The following is a 19,980-nucleotide window of genomic DNA, read 5'->3' as shown; positions in this document are numbered from 1 at the left end:
GGACTCGATGATCCCAGAGGTCTCTTCCAACATAGTTGATTCTGTGTGTTAAGACCTACCAGGCACTGGAAATCTAAGAGCTTAGTGCTTGGAGCACTTAGAAAGCTTCCTAAAACCATTGTTTCACGATCCAAAATGTTTGTCAACAATACTGGCATAAGGTATTCCTGTTCCCACCACACTGTGCCACTCCACCCCTTGGTTATGCCAGAACAATAGTATGAGAGATCACGCTGTGAATTAAATAAATACATACATTTATTTCTGGGGTCTTTTTAAAGCTGGAACGGTTCCCCGTTTGGGTTCACAGCACGGCCCCACAGAGTTGTGCCAGTGTAATTCAGGGGCTGGTGAGCCAGTAGGGGGGTGGGAATGACAGTCAAGGGAGAAGGTAGGAGTTCCTTCAGCTGGACTTGCTGCAGAACTTTCTGTTGTTAAATTATGGTGTCAGTCCACAACACACAGCACATACATGTGGGTTCACACGCTTAGTCTTGAGGCTTCTCTGGAAGGAGTTGGTACCCCACCAGTCACACCAGGTGGTAGTGATTTGCTGAGAATGCCTCTCCCTTGTGGCTTCTGCTTTTGTTTACACTGCAGCTCCAGATGAAGCTGCCAACTCTTTACATTTGACCCTGAGTTCTCAGATTTTGACATGGAGAATTTGTATTTTACACTGCTTTCAATTTTTTTTTTTTCCTGAATAAAAAATTTGACAGTGGGAAAGGAACCTTCTTCCTCTCCAGCAACTGGTGTACATGATGCAAAGGCAATCAATAAGAACAGACTACACTGTAGGGTTCAAAGTTTGTGCAGTGCAGCAAGCCAGGTAAAAGGGTCTACACAGAGCAAGATAACATGTTTTCCCCTTCCCTATGATGACAGGCGGTCTTATCAGCAGAAAAGGTAGTTAAGAGCACAGCTTTCTGTTTCAGTGAGATGTAAACACAGCAGAACACTTGATTCACATGCTTGCGTGGGATATGTATTATACAGGACCATGTTTTTTAAACTTGCAGTTGAAAAGGAGCAAAAGCACACAAAAAAACCCCAACCCTATCTTCCTGATACTTCCAAAGCTGCCTCTTCCAGCTTTTCTAGCTTCTTTATCTCTAGGATGAATATTCATGGATTAATTATGAGAACAGTCTTATTTTCAGCTCATCACGTATTTTCTCAGATGACAGGGCATATAAGGTGCTGATAACTGGTGAAGGTCTTAGTGGTTAGTAATGCTTTAATTTTCATACATGGATTATTTGGTCTGTTTATTTCTCATTTATAAAATGGGAATAATGAAAGTTCTCTCAGTCAAGTGCTTGAGGACTTGTCAATGGGATGTGCCGTCTTGCCTCAGGCCGAGGGCTCCCCTGTATTTCACTGAGCTAAATAATTTGAATTCCTGAGAATTTTAATCTTGGGGGTAACACTAATTTGTCTGTTCCTATTTGGTTTCCACTTTTAACCCCCATAAAGCTTTGAATACATCAGTCAATTTTCCCTGATTTTTCCTTAGAGATAGGGAACTCAAAATGATACCAAAGAAACAAGAGTTTGGCTAGAAGACATACATGCTGGTAGAGTACCCCCTAAAGGAAAGGTGTAAGTGTGTTCTACACAATATTATATCTTAGAAAATGCAATTCTTAGGACACTGCTGTCCTGGTTTGGCCCAAACCAGGCCAATTAGTCTTGGAGAAACCAAGGTCACTGCTAAATTCCTCACTGCTTATGAGTGAAGAGCCGAAAGGGGCTCACACCTGCAGGGAGGAGAAGACAGGGCAGGTGACCCAAGATTGACCAACGAGGTATTCCATCCCATACACGTCATTCTCACTTTCCTATTTATCACTAACCCACTGCCTCCTGGAGGTGGGGCCCAGGAGGGAGGGGCCCTCCTGTCTCCCACTGATTGGTACCAGCTTTGCCAATTCTCCAGTTAAAAGCCTGCAGGTGTGATGGCAGGAGGAGCTACTGCATCTTCCCCTCTGCCTGTGCTGGGGGGAGGTACTGCCTTTTCCCCTCTGCCTGTACTGGGGGGAACAACTCTGCCTGAGGAGGATTTCCAAGCTCTTGATCTTGGTTTTGTACATATTTGTATATATTTGGTTATTTCTATTATTATTGTTATTATATTCTTTTTCATTATTATAGTTTATTAAAACTGTTTTAACTTTCCAACCCATAAGTCTCTCCCTTTTCCCTTTCCCTTGGGGGGGGGGAGAGGGTTAACAGAGAGCATCTGCCACAGGTTTAATAGCCAGCCCAGCTTTAAACTGTGACAACTGCTCTCCATTATTTTTTACTGCTTATGGACTACTTGTTTGTGACTGATATTTTAAAATATGCTGACAGTTGTGCTTTGTTTACTGGGTCAGCCCACCAGCTCCCATTGTCTTTAGAAAATTAAAAAAAATGTATCATTAAAAATAAAAACTTCCTCATGCAAAGAGGAGCCTGTATGTCAGATCTAGGCTTGAAATATGCCACTTTTGTTGAATTTCCCAGTGCTCCAGAAGTACCTCTGATGGGGGCTTGGCACATTTGAGCTTGTTAAGTTTGAGGAGACAGTGTAATGACAGGATGGTTGAGCATCCAACTGTGCTTGACACTATTTCCCTCCACTAAATCTGGGTGGCAGATGTGACTTACTGAAATTTCTCAATCCACAGGCTTCTCTCGGTGTCCTCTCCCTGCTAATGAGGCGTCATTTTCAGCATGGATCCTTCCTGCTTGGCTGCGTGCAGCATAATCAGGAGAGGAAGTCATCCCTCTCCTGCAGCATGCAGAGGCTTGAGTTGGCCAGAGTTATGGAAAAGTTGTGTTCTAGGGTATTTTGCTTGATTTGACCATTTAAAAAAGGATCTGTTTCTCTTCATATGATGTCTGAGGTGGAAGGGAAGAAGAAATTACCTACTGAAGGACATACCTATGAAGGAAATCCAGTGTTTCCGTGTGCATCGTGTACAAATGCAGTTAAAATGTTTTAAGCTACATCACCAGTGTATAACGTACTTCTTCCTTTGTGGCAGATGCTGCTGGAAGTACCTGAGCTGATATGGATTTGCCTTGATATTAAATGTTTTGACCTCTGAAAATAATAGAAAATAAATATCTCCTTTCAGATTCTAGTTAACACATGGCCTCATTTCTATCCTGACATTAACTCCTATGGATCATTGGAGCTATACTAGAAATAAATTTGACCCATTGTGTACAGTATCTGTGGAAAACAGTAGAGACAAAAATTCAGTAAGTCAGAGCTCTTGCTCTTGTTTTTGCGTTACTGGCACGATGGAAGATTTTGATATCGTCTTGATTTCCATTTTTGAAGGCAATCCTTGGTTATTCTTGATGGATTTAAAACCTCCTGTAAGATTAAATAAATATGTAGTAATACATCTTACATACTGCCTTCCATGTTTAAGCTTTATAACTTTTATATCTGTTGTCGCAGCCTTCTCTTAAGAGGCAGAAGCTCCTCACAATAGATCCTAAATGGCTCAACATTTGTGCTTGTGAAGTGACTTGTGGTTATGAATGAGGAGAGTGTTGGCCTGAATGAAGTGTTTGGGTTGAAGTCTTCATGGAGCATCTACTCAGGACCAGTACTAATATCCCAAGTACAAAGCCTTTTTCCTTAATTAGAGATGCAGTGGTGTCAATGCAAAGAATTTTTTCCTAAGGTTGTGGATTGGTAAATCTTGGTTTATCCATATGCAGGACAGTTTGATCATTTGTCTTTTGTTTCTGAAGACTCGTAACAAATGCAAATGCAAAATTTGTTTGCAAAATCACCTTAGACTGTTCATTCCAAGTATTACATTCCCTTGACGATCTTGATACACAAAAATTGCAGAAACACATTTTCAGGCTTTTTTCTGAAATTAGCTGTCTTCACGTTCCTGTTGCTATTTGTTTCCTGTCATTTTATTCTAAAAACTATCTTAAAAAATAAAAGCAAACCCAAAAACCTAATAACTCCAAAGCCCCCAAAACTGTGCTTTTCATTTTCGTAACTCTGACCAGTGGTACAGCGTAGAGAAATCTGAGATACAAATTTGAAGATATACTTTCTGGTGCTGTTTGAGTGTATTGTTTGCTTCCTCCGTGTATATTATTCAAAAGCAATCAAATCTGCAGAGCTGTTTATCTGCACAAAACAAATAATTTGTGGTTATCTTGGTTTTGAATTGTTTGTTTTTCTTGTCTTTGTCTTTTTCCTGCTGATGTTGTCTCCTCAGGGTTGTTGTTATTCAGATGTGTTTCATAGGCTTTCTTGTGAACCCATTTGACACCAAATCTCATGCTCCTCTTCTGCACGCTTCCTTTGTTCTCCCCCTGTTCTTTCAGAAGGAGGTTTGTTTTCTGCTGGTCCAATTCTGCTTCAGCCTCTGAAGCCGACTGAAAAATTCCCGCTGGGAATTCTAGACCCAGTGCAGAGCTCACTGCAGCCTGTGCCAGCATGGGGTGTAGTACAGGATGGATCAGAGAGAGGAACCACATCTGGGGTGTTAAAAGTAGTTAAATCTGTCTTCATTGGCATAAGCAGATGCTTAAGAGACTCTGTATGTGTAGGTTTGTACCAGGAGACCTGATTAGAAGTGTTAATTTTTCATTTGCTGTGGAGAAAACAGAACAAAAATTGTTTAATTGTAAGCGCTAGAAAATCCTGTTTTCTACCTTTAAAAAATGTAGTGAAAAATTCAGTGTTCCATTATGAACTCCATTTTTTCAGACTCTCTTCCAAGAACCATTAGTTTACAGGCATATTAAAAAAAGTAATTAATAAAATCAAGGCTTTTTTGTATTTATGTGCCTGTCTTACCCGGCTGAGACATTAGTGGTAACTATTGAAATACATCTGTGGAATTTATAACCCTTGCAATATCACTTCATCAGTAGGCTTGCAGTGGGCCAACTCAGGATTTCAGACTTTGTATCTTATGTGCCTGGAGAGATGCTGTTAATCATTCATGGGAGAAGAGAGGCATGGGCTGCCCTGTCACAATTTCTAGATGGGAATTTTTATTCACACGCTTCAGGCACAATTGTCACTTGGGCAAAACCAGCTGTGTCAGGTTAATTCAGGTTTATCAGGCTGTCTGTGGGATTTCTTTAGAGGTAAATGAACCTACATTCGTCCTGGAGGTGGAACAGTGTTAGAGAACAGCAGGCAAGGTTATTTGCTCTGCAAAATGCGTATAAAGAATGTGTGTTATAAAATCCTATATGTAAGTTTTATAGCTGTATCAGGCTAAAAACTGTGTGTGTGTGTAGATATATATAGGGAAAAAAATGTGAAATGTTCTTGAAAAACCTCTCTAAAAAGCTGTGTTACAGGCACCTGGCTGAATCCTCCTGAGATTCCCTATTTTCACAACCCACGCGAATATATTAAGGTGCTTTCCAGCCAAATTCATGATTCCAGAGTTAGAGAGGATCAAACAGAGTTTTCACACGTGTTTCTGTGTAACGTCCCTGTGATGGTTTGCTCTTTGGCTGATGCTGCTCTCCTGGTGTACGGGCTGTAAACGGAATGCAGCACGAAGAATGCCAGTCCCCGAGATGTGCAAACAGGTGAAAGCTTAATTGACATTCATGATGATCATTCAAATGTTATTTGACATGTTTTATTTGAAATACCTTGACCCTGCATGTTAGAGAAACCTGTGTGTTTCCTTTTAAGGCCCCATCATCAGCCGCGGTGTCAGTTTCTGCAGTTTTCTCCCAAGTGTGAGAACATCATTGTGTTTTTTAAATCCTTCTGACATCTGCATGGGCTGCTTTCCATTCATTAACATAGGGGAGTTGCATCTTCTTCCATGGTGGCTGGTCAGAAGCCAAAGGCAGATTAAGTTTCCTTGAGCGAGGAACTTGTCATTTAGGCTCTTCGAGCTTTGGCAGCTCTGCGAAGAGGCAGTGAGAATCATTGCCACAAAAATGATTTTTTTTTGTGGTCCTGCTGTGCGCCCCTGGATTTCAAATTTGATTTATGGCTGCTCATTTTTGAAAAAAAAAAAAAAAAAAAGTCTGCATTTGGTTTTGTTGCAAGAGATTATCATGTCAATACTGTGGCATACATACTTAATTCTGAAACTGTGGATTATTTCTAAAATTAAACTCATGGTAATTGCTGGCATGTTTTCTAGTTCCTCAAAGTTCTCTGTAAACCCACTGTTGGCTGTGTATTTTCCTTCTTCTATTCATGTCGCTGCCTTTATTCTTTATGGTTCTGCTGAGGTCCCAGAGCAGACAGAAAGCAACTGCTAGAGAAGTCCATCAAGCACCACAGCTGAATGCCAGCTACTGCTCCTGCAGATGGCCAGACTTCTGGAGACACGACTGAGAACACTGGGGAGCGTCTCACAGGACAGCGCACAGAACCCGAAAGCTTGTTTCAAAACAAGATGCAAGAAACCTCGTTGCTGTTTGGGATGATTTAGCTACACAGAAATTTCTTCTTCTTCACTCCCCACCACTCTTGGTATTTGCTATAGACTGCTTAAATAAATCACTTTCAATTTAGATATCCCTTCCAGAACTGCTAAGAATTATTTTCATTTTGTGTTTTAGTCTCAATTTCATTTGAGTAAGCTGTTTATATTTTTGACCTACCCCTTTCAGGACAGAAGGCTTTTTCTATATGTTTTGGTATATATATCTTTGTTTCTAATCTGAAACATTTTGCTGTTGTGGTTTACATTGTACATTCCTCAGTAAGTCTGTGAATTATTTTTGCACAGGGTTATTTAACGTTAGTGCTCTCTTAATTATAGTTTACATTTTACTTTAATATTTTCGGCTGCAGAAGAATTGAAAACGCTTGACAATTTGTCAGCCACAAAAGCTATCATTGCTTGTGGAGAGTAGCTGTGGTCTGTGACTTTTTAAATAAGCATTATATGTTTGTTGTTTTGCATTCAGAATTAAGCAGTTTGGTTGAATGGCATTGATGGCATACTGTATCTGAGTTTAAACTTCCAGATTTCTGGGTAACTTCTTTTTTGGAAGTGTAGCATTTCAAATATGTATTTCCTTTTTAAGACAGGCCAAGTTTGACTTTATGACACTTTGTATAGGAAATAATGTGAAATCAAGATAAAAGTTAATCTTTATTACTGATACCCTGGGGCAGATAGGTAGTTTGTACAAATTGTTCTCTGTCCACTCATAGCTGTCTTCATAAGAAGGAAGTGGTTGGTATTTAAAATTTTAATTTGATGGAAAAAGCATTAACAAGAAAGTGTTTGAAAGTGTAAGGCAGGCAAATGCATGTTTATAAGCAAGTTTCATGTTTTTAACTATGTGGGTTGAAAGATTAAAGAGTGGTAGTTCCCATTCTTGAAAGCCTGTATCTGCAGTATGTATATGTGGAGAATATTTACCTCCTATTATAGCTCAAGGTCCCACCTCTGCACATTCAGTTGTTCTGTACTGTTTTGCTTTAGCTGTGGGTGGAACAGATCGAAAAACTAAGAAGTAGATTCCCATCTTCAAATTAAAAATGGAAAGACTTTGGGCTTAATGTAGAATAGCTGGATGAAATGTCATGTATTATGGAGAAGAACAGAGAAGGTGGCAGGAGTCCTTTGGTTATTGAAACTTATGAGTACACCAAATAAAGTGACTCCATTGTGTTCTAATTCACTGTGCAAATTGTCCCTTTGATATACTCTGCCCATGAAATCCTTAGAAATCTTTTGCAAATTAAGATAATATGCAATGTATTGTAGTTTTGTGTCTTTTTCTGTTATGGTCACTGATCACAGCTCTTGTTTAAAAGACTTCTGAAACAACATAAACACTGTTGAAAATTAAGCACAGTTGAGAGTAACTGCTTAAGATGTGCTTCTTGCTTCAGATGGCTGCAACTTGAGATTTACTGGCATGCATGAATGATTCAGGTGCCCTGAGGTGTCTGAGGATTGATGTGGTATTCAAATAACCGAAGGAACCCTCAAATCATGGAGGATAACATTGCATTTACTTACGGTTTCCATTTTTTGACACTTAGTTGCTGAGTGAAAGAACATAGGCAGCTTTGGTTTGATGTACTGGGAAATCCCTAAAATGCACAAATGAGCACTGTGTTGCCTGGGTGCCTTTGTGGTGAACCTGGTAGTTCTTTTTCTATAAAATAAAATAGTTTAATTGAACAATATTTCAACCGCAGTAGATGAGCCCAAAATATTGATGATCACAGGCTGTTGTGCGTATTAAGCCCCAGTTATTTCCATTAGCTGTTACTGTAGCTCTGTAGTATGAAAAAAATCTTTCTCTCTTCTAGTTTTTTGTTTGCTCCTCTTAAAGTATTTTGACAGATGGCAGCTGAAGTAAAAATGTATAAAATGACTGAAGCTGCAGAGATGCGAATTTGAGCTATATTAGGAGACAAACATGCTTGCTTATAAATATTGTAGATGCAAGCTTTCGAGAGCAGGGACTATTAATCTGCATTTACTTAAGTCAGTGCAAATCTGGAATAACTCCACTGAAATTGAAAGTTCAATAAAGAATAAATTTATAGCTGCTTTACGTGTGGTGATTTCTCTATAGAAATCTTTGCTGTTAAAATCTTTGTTGATTTTCCTTTCCATTTGTGCCAGCAGTTCTGATTCATACCCCTTCAAGGCATTTTGAAGTATCAGTAGCAGTTCTAACAGCTGACCCCTCAGAATGTCTTTTACCACGAGCGGATGCTTATGAGGAGTGGGGAAAGGGAGTTTCTTTCGCATTTATGGATCTTCTTTTTTGCCTGTCTAAAAGACTCATCCCATTTATCACAGGATAAAAATCCCCTTTCCCTCAAAAAAATGGTAGAGTGCCTTGAGCTTTGTATAGTATTTGATGGAAAGCCTCACTGTTAATAAGTGGTTCTCACTTTGCTGCTCTTCAGCTGATGACTGAATCCTGAGAATATTTACGTGTTAGGTTCACCTGGCTGATGATGGGAAAGAGCACCGAAATGTCTAAGACAGCTCTTGCCATTTCTCTGCCTTTCCTTGTTTTGCGTTATGAAAAGAGAGAAAAATGTGAAGAAAAAAGACTAGTTCTCAGATTAATTTTGTGATTCCTTGATCTCAAAACACCAGATTGCATTATATTCCAGGCCTAAGCGTAGTGCCAAAACATCATGATCATTTGTCCTACCAAAGGCACACTTTGTTTTGGATTGCTGCTACTTTCATCTTTAACCTTGCTGAAAGACAGGTTTCCTCTATGTAACATCAATCCAAGGAGCCTGACAGATGATGTCTAGATGTGATTTTATTGTCTCTGGGGCCCTCTGTATTATATATTTTTGATGTATGGAAATGTGGTACAGTTGTACATATGTGTGACCCGTGCGAATTTTCAATTGTTTTTCTGGAAATCAGTTTGCAAAAGTTTCATCATGCATTCTGGAGTTTATATATACAACTTTTTTTTTTTTTAATTCTCCTTTAATGTCACGCTTACAGAGAGATACTTAAAAACATGTAATAACTGATAGTGTGTTTTTTGGGTTTTGGTGTTTGGGTTTTTTTTCCAAATATGTGTAGTCCAGTAAAAACAACATTTTAATATCAGTAATTTTATTAAAGTTTAAAAACCATCAGAGACACTTTTTACATGCAAGTGATGGATGAAGCACATGTGATATATTACCTAGAGTTGAAGGCTTCCCTGCTCTGCCCATGTATCATCACTGGTGTGAGCAGTGGCGTCTGCTCCTGCGCAGGTGTCTGTGCTGGAGGTGGCGTTGGGTGCCTGGCGCACGGCTGCTCAGGGGTGAACAGGCTGTTCTGGAAGCCCTGGCCTGAGGGAGTGCCTCTGGGGAGAGCAGTGAACTTACTGTGTGTTACCTGAAGTGCAAAAGGGTTGAAGCAAAAGACGACAAGGTGAAATGCCTGCTGTAGAAAGGGAAGAAGTGGAATAAACCTAGTTTTTTTCTCTACACACCATTTCTACAAGTACTAATTTGATTACAGCTCTGATTCTTCTTCCCTGTCACCAGCAATACTTACATGACTCAGCCTGTTATTACAATCAGACTAATATAAAGGAGTTTACACAATTTTAGTGAGGGTTTTTGTTTTTCCTCTCAAACCCTTTCAGTAATATATTTGTGTAATTTTGGGATGTCTTTGTCTTAAAAAGTGAACGCCTTTTTACACAATACTGCTCTTGCAACCTTGTGCTGTTGATATCCAAACTAAGAATTGCCTAGTATTTGAGTGAAGGACATGTAACTGAGCAATCCTAACCACGATGGTGGGCTTTCCTGGTGCCTAAATGACAATAAGAAATCAGTGGATCTACCCTGGAAAATTAATAAATACATAGAGAGAAATTATATGTTTTTATGTCTGTGTGAAATTTTTATGCATCCTATGGGAATCAGGAAACCAAATCTGCTTCGTCTTCATATGTATTTACTCTCCAACTTAACTCACTTGACACTGTCACTACTGATATCCAAAGAGAAAGAAAACAAGGAGGAATAGAGATTGGAGTTTTGTTTGGAAATCCTGAAATCCATACTAGATATATATTTTTATCTTTGGGACAGTTTCCACTTCAGCAGTAGTACCTGACTGTCAGTATTGTCACTGCTAAACAATGGATTTAGAGCAAGGTGGTCTGCTCTCTCAGGGCAAGCTGGATTCATTCAGACACCAGCCTCTTCTTAGAAGTTCTCTCTAAAGCTGATGGGATTCAGGAGGGAGGACAGTTTCTCCCGTGGTTGTAGAGCACGAGGGTTGAAAAGGAAAGAGCTTCTCAAGCTTCTCAAGAGACATGGAAGAGGACAGAGAATAGGCATGGAAAAGGACAGAGAATATGAAGTTGCAAGCAGAAATTTAGTCCAATTAATTTAGAATAAAATCGTCCTCTCTTCTAGAGTCAATACAGACCTTTGTATTGTCAGGATACCACATACCTGTTTTGAAGTGGGAACGCTGAGATATTTTGGAGGGCAGGCATCTGCATCAAGTGATATACACTGTAGTCTGATATTTTTATAAGATCTGGGGGTTTATTTGCCCAGTTTTCACGTATCTGTAACTTGATGGGATAGATAAAGCAAGCTGGTTGACCTCTCGTGGAAAAGGAGATTTTCTTTTGTGTTGGGCTTCAATTTTAGGTTCTGCAACTTCGAAGTAATTCTGTAAAATGCTTCTCATGGGTGCCATTGGTCAATGGAATTAAACCAGTTCAATAGCGTAGCCCCTGAAATGGGGAAAATCAAAAAACAATGGAAATGTCCTAGAGAAAATAAATTAACAAATTGCTGTATAATGCTGTTTAGTTTGCTTTGAAGCAGATTGCTTGCTGTTGGAAGGTTAATATTAACTGTGCTTGTATGTTTTGTTTTTTGGCAGGTAATCCCGGACTGGCAGGTTATTACAGGACCTTTATACAGGCCTTATATTGTGGACTAAATCAGCAGTATCCCGTTTGGGTTGTGAGCCATGCCGGACATTGTAAACCTCCTAGTGGTATGGAAATGATAGAAGGTACAATACTGTAACTTGTACATACAAATATTTGTACCCTCCCTGATTTCATTAGCAGAACTTGTGCCTGTTAAAAACAACATGACATGGTTTTTAAATATCTCCATTATATTTCCACAGAACAGTTGTATGAGAATAGAAGATAATGAGAAAAAGAGTATTTTTAGGTAAATTAGATTTGCCAGTCAAATAAGTGCTATTAAGAGAATAAGAGAGTTTGCTGATTGCAGTCTTTAGAGACAAGACAAGACAAGACAGGTAAGATGATTTAGAATGTGTTTGTGTTGAGAAGAGTAGATTAGAAAAGTACATTTTTAAATGAAATGTCCAATTCAGAGATTGGGTACTTGAGGAGAGACTTAATTATCTCTGAATTTAAAAACAGTTGTACTGAATTAGCCAATTTCCAGGAAGCAAGTAAATCTTTCTGAGCCTGGGGTGTAGGGCGCTTGCAGGGTAGAGGGTGCTTGTTTATCTGTTCAGTCTTTTGACCTGCAAATCTCCAGCAAGACATGATAGTCAGCTCTAAGTGGATGTTGTTAATGTACGGCATTGTAAGATGGGGGGACCCGATAGTGAATCCTGTCCTGAAAGCTGCTTAGTGTCAGAAGCCCTCTGGACTTGGTCAAGCTGCAGTGATATAGCAGTAAATCAGTACAATTCCTTAGGACCAAAAGGTTCAGCAATGTGAAGCAACCTGAACATTTTGAAGAAGAAACCATTTTAGCTGTTTAGCATAACTTTCCCTCACTAACCTTTGCGCCCAAGCTTTTAAGCCTTTTTATTGATTCATTTAATCTCAGGTTTGAAACTGAAACATGAAACCTGTATTTCTTTGGTAAAGCTCCTTCCAGTCATCGTGTGCAAGTGTGAAACTACCAAATGATAGCACTTTCTCCCGAGAGGCAAGAAATCCCTAGATTTATAATTTCTGGTACAATGGTAACCATGGGATACAGGTAGAAGTCTGGCATCTGAGTGGAGCTGAGTTTATTGCAGAGGACATTTCTAGGTCTGATAACCTGCCCTGGGATCACATCTGTAAGTGTGCATTTAGTGAAAAGAGCCTTTGACGGTAAGAGATGTGTTTGGTGGTGAGAGATGGCTGAGCTAGTTGAAATGGAGGGATTTTTAGATGAGGCCAACAGGGATGCTGGACAACTGTCCCACTTCCACTGTGACAGCCCCTGTGCTGCTAAGGAGAGTGTAAATCTGGGGGGAAGGAGAGCATCCAGTAGGAAAGAGGGAGCTGATCTAAGTTGAAACCAAACCTCCAGCTGACTTCACAGTGACCTTTTGCACTGACATTGCTCCTGTGAGAGAGGGGATTCTCAAGGATGTGGTAGCTTATTAGGATGGACAGGTCAGAAGTGAAGTACCACAAGGACTAGTGCTGTGTCAAGTTTTATACAATATATTCACCCATGACCTGCAGAATGAGAGTAAACAGTGAAATTTCTCAGGTTGTGGATGGTACTTCATAGCATTTAATTACTGGGAAGATATTAGCTGTCAGGGAACTACAGAAGCATCTTAAAAAATGTAATTTGTGTGCACAAAGATGGTAGACAAGTGTCAGGGTAGATAAATATGAGTTAATGCATCTGACAAAAAAGACCTCCTTTAACTGTGCCTGGGTGATCCTGAACTTGGAATTCATTTGTAAAACTCAGGGAGGATACTGGCATCATCACTGACAGTTCTCTAATATCGTCTCTCGTCGCACAGCGGCAGACAAAATTTAAGGCAACAAAACATTGGACATAACCAGTGTTACAGTCAAGGCAGAAGGCGTTGTTTTATTACTGTATATAACCATAGTGGACCTGCGTCTTGAATATTAGAGTGCAGTTCTGGTGGGCATCTCAAGGACAACATCGGCAAGAGTGAAGTTGGTGAGTGTATGGAGAAAGGCACCTAAAACAACAGGGAGGAAGCAGTTTCCTTGTTGTGAGGGATTAAATGGCTCTTCAGTTTGGGGAGCAGAATGCAGGAGCACGACTGAGGTTTCCAAAATCGTGACAGTAAATAAAGTGAATGCAGAATAAAATACACCAGATTCAGTAATGGAACTATTGGTCACTTAATGGTACTAGCAGGTTTAAAAGAGATAAAAGAATTTCTTTATGCGACAGGTAAAAAATTCAGGGAACTAGCAGCCAAAGCACTGTACTGTGGGCAACAACCTCATGGAAAACTGGGCCATAAACAGTTGCTGAAAGAGACAGGTTCTTTGTTGTGCGGGTGCTCTGCTGTCCTTGCTTTGGACACTGACCTTCTCCACACTTCCCTGTGCTGCTCCTGGTCCCAGTGCCATCTTGCGACAGGCTTGTGAGACTGAGAGATTCACCGCAAGGGGAAGGGATGCAGAAAGTGGCCAGGCTTGGTTTCTCTCACTGAATAGCATCTACTATTGCCACTGCTGAGCTTTGGTAACTCACTTGCCTCACCCAGTATGGTGTTCTGTGTGTTCTCAGTGTCGTGTGCCAGGGTCTGTACTTACTGGTGCACTTACTGTAGCATCATGGAGGTAAGAAAAGCATAGAAAGCCACTGATAGACAGTTTAAAAGATAATGAAAAGACATTTATGAGATGGTTTTCATATTTATTTTATTAGGAGCACAAGAGCAGAAAGCTCACATCCTGTCATTAGTATACATTTAGACATTATTCCAGAATATTCCATAGGGAACCTTTTTCAAGCTCGTCTTCTAAGGAAACTCTTAAAAGTTTAGTGACCTTTGTAGATAATGACATTGCTACAGTTGCCATGGGTAATACACTGTGCTTTGCAGTGGCTTTGAATGTAATGAGAGAAATATGGTTCGTTGGATACAAACTCCAGGGAAGGCACAAAGTGGCTAGAAGGCCTTCTGTATTGCCATTTTATGTTGTCTGCAGTGGGAGAAGAGATTTAATTGAACATTTCATTGCTGTAATTCTGCTCCTAGCAATCAATCCACTGTGCAAAAAGATTTGAAACTTGTTTTTACTCAGTGAATGCAATAAAAAAGTTATGCCTCAATTTCAACTTCTTTATCCTCCTCCTTAGCTTTTAAAAAAGCAATTGTTTTGAACACTGTTGTGACTGTAAAACAGGCCAACAGCAGTCCTTAGGTGTAGGCAAAATTGCACAACGGAGAGTAATTTTCTAGCTCTCTCTTGGTTATTTTGTTTAAAACTGGCATAATCTATATATGCTTCATAAATATTCGTATGATCTTAAAAGTGTTGCTTTTTTTTCTTTTCAGTGTCTGATATTGAGACTTTGACTTGTAGTTTTCCTAATGATCAAGGTGTTCATGCCTCTTGGACAGATGCTACCTACGAACAGGTTCTTTTATAATACCAAACCCCCTGCCTACTTACTCGGATAGTTTACCATGCCAAATATATGAAGTTTGTATTGTCTTTTTAAGGTACAGGTATTTGCACATGATTTGGTTAATTTCTACCTTGTAAAGATACGTTCATAAGAAAGGAAAGATGTATACAAATAGATCATAGTTAAGATATGGCAAATTCTTCCTTAAAAGTAAAAAATAATAGGCAGGTATACCCACAGCTGATTTATTCTTTTTAAGTTCTGGAGCTTTTTTTAATGTGTCACTCCATTTGAAGAATTTGCATTACACTTCTTTTGAGATTTCTGATCTGATAAGATACTCTTATATGTCTAACCAAGTAACTTATTAGATGTTGTGAGGGTTTATTTAAAGTGCAAGTTATTGTTTCCTGTATGAATATGTTAAAAGTACGCTGTAGCTCAGTGCCCTTGCTGTCAAAACAGAGGCTGCTGCCTGAACGCAAGTATCTGTAAGTTGGTATTTTCCCAGGGGTTAAATGGGTGGTCTTTTGACTTAGTTGCAAGACTAAAGGCAGGTCATGTTTTCGTGGTATATAGCCATCACTGAATATTTCATTTTATAGGTAGTGAAATCAGAAGAAAATAAATTATGTTGCATTACTCTCCCTTAAACATATGATTTCCCTTAAACAGGAACAGGAAGCAGTTTAAGGAAAGAATGAAAAGGTACTTTGGTGCTCTTTAAAGAAATTAGATCGTTAAACAATGTTACTCTTAAATACTTTGTAAACGTCTTGATTTAAAAAAAATTATAAGGGTAAAACTGAAAAATAAAATTAAAATAAAAATATTCCGTATTTATTCACACTCAAATTATTCTGTCAAAATGCCAGTATACCTGCTTAACCTGTAGGGGCGGGCATTATAATACATTATGAATTGTGGAGACTGAAGCTCTGTACTTTATATTACAAAATCCGGTTGAGTAGAAATGCTTAAGTACTGCAGAAGGACTGAAGACCTGTGTTTAGGAGTAGCTTCTCTGATGGCAATGAACAGTAGCCAGTTGGAAGCTTTTCAACAGCCTTTCAACTTCTTTTGATAGGAAACAAACTGCTAGTTAAAACTAACACGTATCAACAAACAAATCCTGACATTATTCATTGCTACTTTTATATGCATTGCTAATTAAAGTGCTGTGTTATGAATATCCCACTTTAAAATAAGGACTAAAAGACTCAGTCTCGCCCAAAATTTATTTAAAAGCTGTAGAAAATGGGAGATTAGATAGGAAACCCTTGACACTCAGTCCCTCTAACACATCCTGCACCCCCCTTTTTTAGCACCCTGGTTGGCTTTTGCCAGGAAAGGCTGTATAGACAGCAGGTGTACATCCATAGCCATGTCTTAGAATGGTCTAATTCTGTGGACATCTGCTGTGGTTTGATGAGAAATACAATGTCTCAGACAGAAACGAATAGAAGAACACAGGTTTGGTTTTGTTTCTCCTCAGGACCACCAAGATACTTTACTTTGTAGTGAAGTCAGATTGAGAAGTAAAGAAAAATGAAATGAGAATTAAATGATTGATTGATTTTTGGTAATATTCTATGTATGCCGAGTGCTATAGAGATACAAAATAGTGTTATTCATATCTTAATTGATTAAAGAGACACAATTGATGCATTAAAATATGATATACCTAATAAATGGCTAGTCATCAGGCATATCTTAATGATACAATATTTGGTGACATGATATATTGCATTAAAGATAAATCTCTAGAACTTTCTAAACTGTACAGGTGAGTATTGAGCTATACGCAATCATAATACAAATACGTTTTATTGTTTTAGCAAGGAGCATTTATCCTTTGGAACAGGTTGTCTACTGAGTTTTCTGTTGTTTTGTTTCTGAATCAGAATTAGGTAGCTTCTGAATTACAGGGAAGTTTGAGTGACATTCTTAATAGACAAGTTACAAGATAAAATTCTAGTTTGATCTTTTATGTACTGTGGGCCGTAGAAGATAATAGTGTGTCCTTAAAATCTGTTGAACTATCCTTAGTTCATTTTCCATGATAAAAAGAGGTAGGTAAGGATTGATTTATAGTCCATCAAAAGAGAGTTTCCATTGTTTTTTCTTTATACAGGGGGAGTAGGGCCTTCAGACCGTTTGGAAACAGAATTATATCCTTAAGAAACAATGTGGAAAAAAGCACAGAAGTGGTGGAAGGATAATAAATTATCTATGAAGACAATGATTCTGTGATCCCAAAATGTTAATGTACCATCAGTGTGAAGTTTTGAAGTGAAATGAAGTTTTGCATCAAAAAAAAAAAATATTCTAGTGTTTCAGGAAAATTTGGAAGCCATGTGCAGCTTGAATTTATTTGATATATTGCTGCTTGGCTGTTATTACAACTCATCTGAGTGGAGTTTGCTTTTCCAGCCCTCTCTCTTCTAATGAAACTGCAGAATTGACTATCACTTTAGCTAGAGATTCTGCCTCTAGCTACAGTGATATAAATCTACAAAAAAAAAAATTACTGAAATCATTTGGGTAAAACTGAATTTGTACTTCAGCAAGTTAATCATCTCGTTGATTGATATAGTTGTCCACCAAATGACAGATAGAAGTGAGGGCATGATTAGCAGATATGAGCCATAACTTTCTACCATCATGATATGCTGTGCTGGCAGGAAAAACCCTAAAATAGTAGCCTGAGCAAGACAAGGAGCATGGTGTGCTATAATAAGAGGATTGTGAGTTATTTAGGACAGTGATTCCCAACCTGTGGTCTGTGGGCCACTGGTGATTCCCAGGACACTTGCTTGTGGTCCAAGAAGAGCTGGCTGATCGGATGGAGTTGGCTCTCACCCATTTCCACTTGCTAAGCAATTAATGGTAGCTAAGAATACTTTTCCAATAACACTTTTTTTGTGTAAGCATTTGCTGTAGTGGCCTTAGAGATGTTGTGCCACCATGAATGTGTGGTGATGGCAGGGAGTGGGATTGTGGTCTGCGCTGCTGCAAACAGGAGGAGAGGAGATCATGAAAGTTAGGTGTTCCAAGAACTGGGTTCCTAAAAATAGGGACTCAACCTGAGCTAACAGCCTTTGTCCTTGTTGTTGTGTATAACCCCAAAGGAGAGAGGTTACACAAAGGCACAGGGAGTCAGTATGCATTTGGTAATTTTAGCTAGCTTGTGACTCTCATTTATTTTAAGTAGTACGGATGTTTTTAATGATTGCTGATGTTGGAGAACACCTACGCTGCTGAATCAGGTGAATCAGAGCTACTGGCGATCTGTTCAGTCAGTACAAAAACACTTCAGAATTAGTGTCTGTAGTGCTTAGAAGGTCTTTGACCAGCGAATCCTCGTCTGGGCTTCAGCACTGTTCAGTTAGATATCAGACAGCAGTAGCAGTGGTAGGTGTCTGGCCACATTCAGGTACACTGCGATAGCCGTGTTTAAAAGGCATTTACATCTTGTATTATACAAGTAAAGGGAAAAAAGCAGAAGAAAGGCAGCTGAGCTGGCAGCTTACATGCATACTTTAAACCTATGTATACACACATTTAATTCATATTACACACATTTAACCCACATTCATTTATATTTCAACAATATTTCCTGCTTCGTGGGCATATAAATTAAAATATCTGAGATTCATTTAAAGATGGATTATCTTTAATGTAACTTCTTTACAGGTTTAGTCAGTTTTATTTAAATATTATAGACCTGGAGAACTCTGTAGTCATGTTTGTGTCCCAGAACACATAGCACTGCTTGATTTTAATGCAGAATTGTAAGGCAAGGTGTCTCCCAGCCCAATGCTATCACACTTGTAGATACATTAAAAAGAACCAAGTTGTAAGCATGCCATCCAGGTAGAATTAAGCTAGTTTCATAAGTAGGTGTTTCATAGCTAAGTGTCTTTTTTTAATGTCTAGCGAGGAGAAGCTTCCTGTTTACGAAGCTGGCCTCAGCACTGGTTGATCACATTGGGCCCTTCACCTGGTGTTTGTCAACAGCGAGGGATCCCTCATCGGGGTGTGCGCAGAGGAACTGGTTGTTTTCACAGGGCGGGACAGGAACCGTCAGCTTGGTGCACTGCAGTCCTGCTGCCCCTCCTGATACAGCAATTGCTGCTGCCCAGAAACCTTATTCCTTCCTTGTCTTTGGAAAAGGCAGCTGAAGGAAGGAAGTGTGTGTGTGTGTGCATGTAAAAGTTATGAGGCATTTAAATGTTGAGGGTTTTGTCTTTGCCTGGTAAGAACTGCCTTTTACTGTATGGTTTTAGTGCTAGGTGTCTATTTTAAGGGAACAAATGATTATTTCATGTTATGAGCCCACTGGAATGTTTTAAATCTAAATGTGTGAAAAGTAAGCAGCCCTAGGGATGCTGCAGTACTCCGTTTACTTCTTTCCTTTGAGCCACATTCAGGTAATTATTCATAGAGGTCCCATAATCATGCCCATAATTATGCAAATAGATCCTTTGAGTGAAATCTTGGCATTTGACATTGACTTTATCAGTTCTGCTTAATTTTAAGCATGTGTCTAAAAATCTTGTTCCATTCAAAATCAAAACTAAGAAAATAAAATTTTGCCATATGTGAAGTATTTCTAAGTTGCTCTGTTGTTTTCTTTTCTGGCCAAGCAAAACGATAACAATTTTAACTGCTCATAGCATCATACCTTAACAGCCATGTATTTATTTGTAATGATCACTTAAACACTGTTAGCTGATTCTGGTACCACTTAAAGCATAGCTCTGTATTCCATTGACTTTGATGGAGGAGTGACCAATTATTGCTGGTGTTGCTAAGAAGAGGACTTTGTCTCTACTTTTGTTAGAGCTGTATGAAAAATAGGTTCTCTATTTTCTCTTTCTTTCAAGGTTTTCCACCGAGTCTGTCAACATAATATCTGTAGGCATATTATTAAAAAATATCAATGAATAGCTTTCTACTCCACTCTAATACTTTATTCAACTAATTCACTTGTTAAAAGAACCAGAATTTTTCATCCATATCTTCAAATAAGACTAATATAATTCTATTTTTGACGATGTTTTAAAGTAACAACTTTTGAAACCTGATACAGTCTTCAGAATCCTTATCCAGAAAACAAGACGTTTTTAAAAAAAATTGACACTCATCCA

At 38.9% G+C, this 19,980-nt stretch overlaps 1 protein-coding gene across 1 annotated transcript in view; it reads left to right on the top strand.

Annotated features, from left to right (window-relative positions):
- The window catches only part of LDAH (lipid droplet associated hydrolase), a 132,706-nt gene that overhangs the window by 24,176 nt on the left and 88,550 nt on the right, over positions 1-19,980 (top strand). Inside the window, exon 3 of the mRNA XM_068403836.1 lies at positions 11,367-11,501. Coding sequence (XP_068259937.1) covers positions 11,367-11,501 — 135 coding nt within the window. The remainder of the gene's footprint in view (positions 1-11,366; positions 11,502-19,980) is intronic.

The sequence above is a fragment of the Nyctibius grandis genome, chromosome 1 (genome assembly GCF_013368605.1).
Source record: "Nyctibius grandis isolate bNycGra1 chromosome 1, bNycGra1.pri, whole genome shotgun sequence".
NCBI classification, from domain to species: domain Eukaryota; kingdom Metazoa; phylum Chordata; class Aves; order Nyctibiiformes; family Nyctibiidae; genus Nyctibius; species Nyctibius grandis.
The sequence above is the reverse complement of the archived record's forward strand: the minus strand, read 5'-3'. Positions and strand labels throughout refer to the sequence as shown.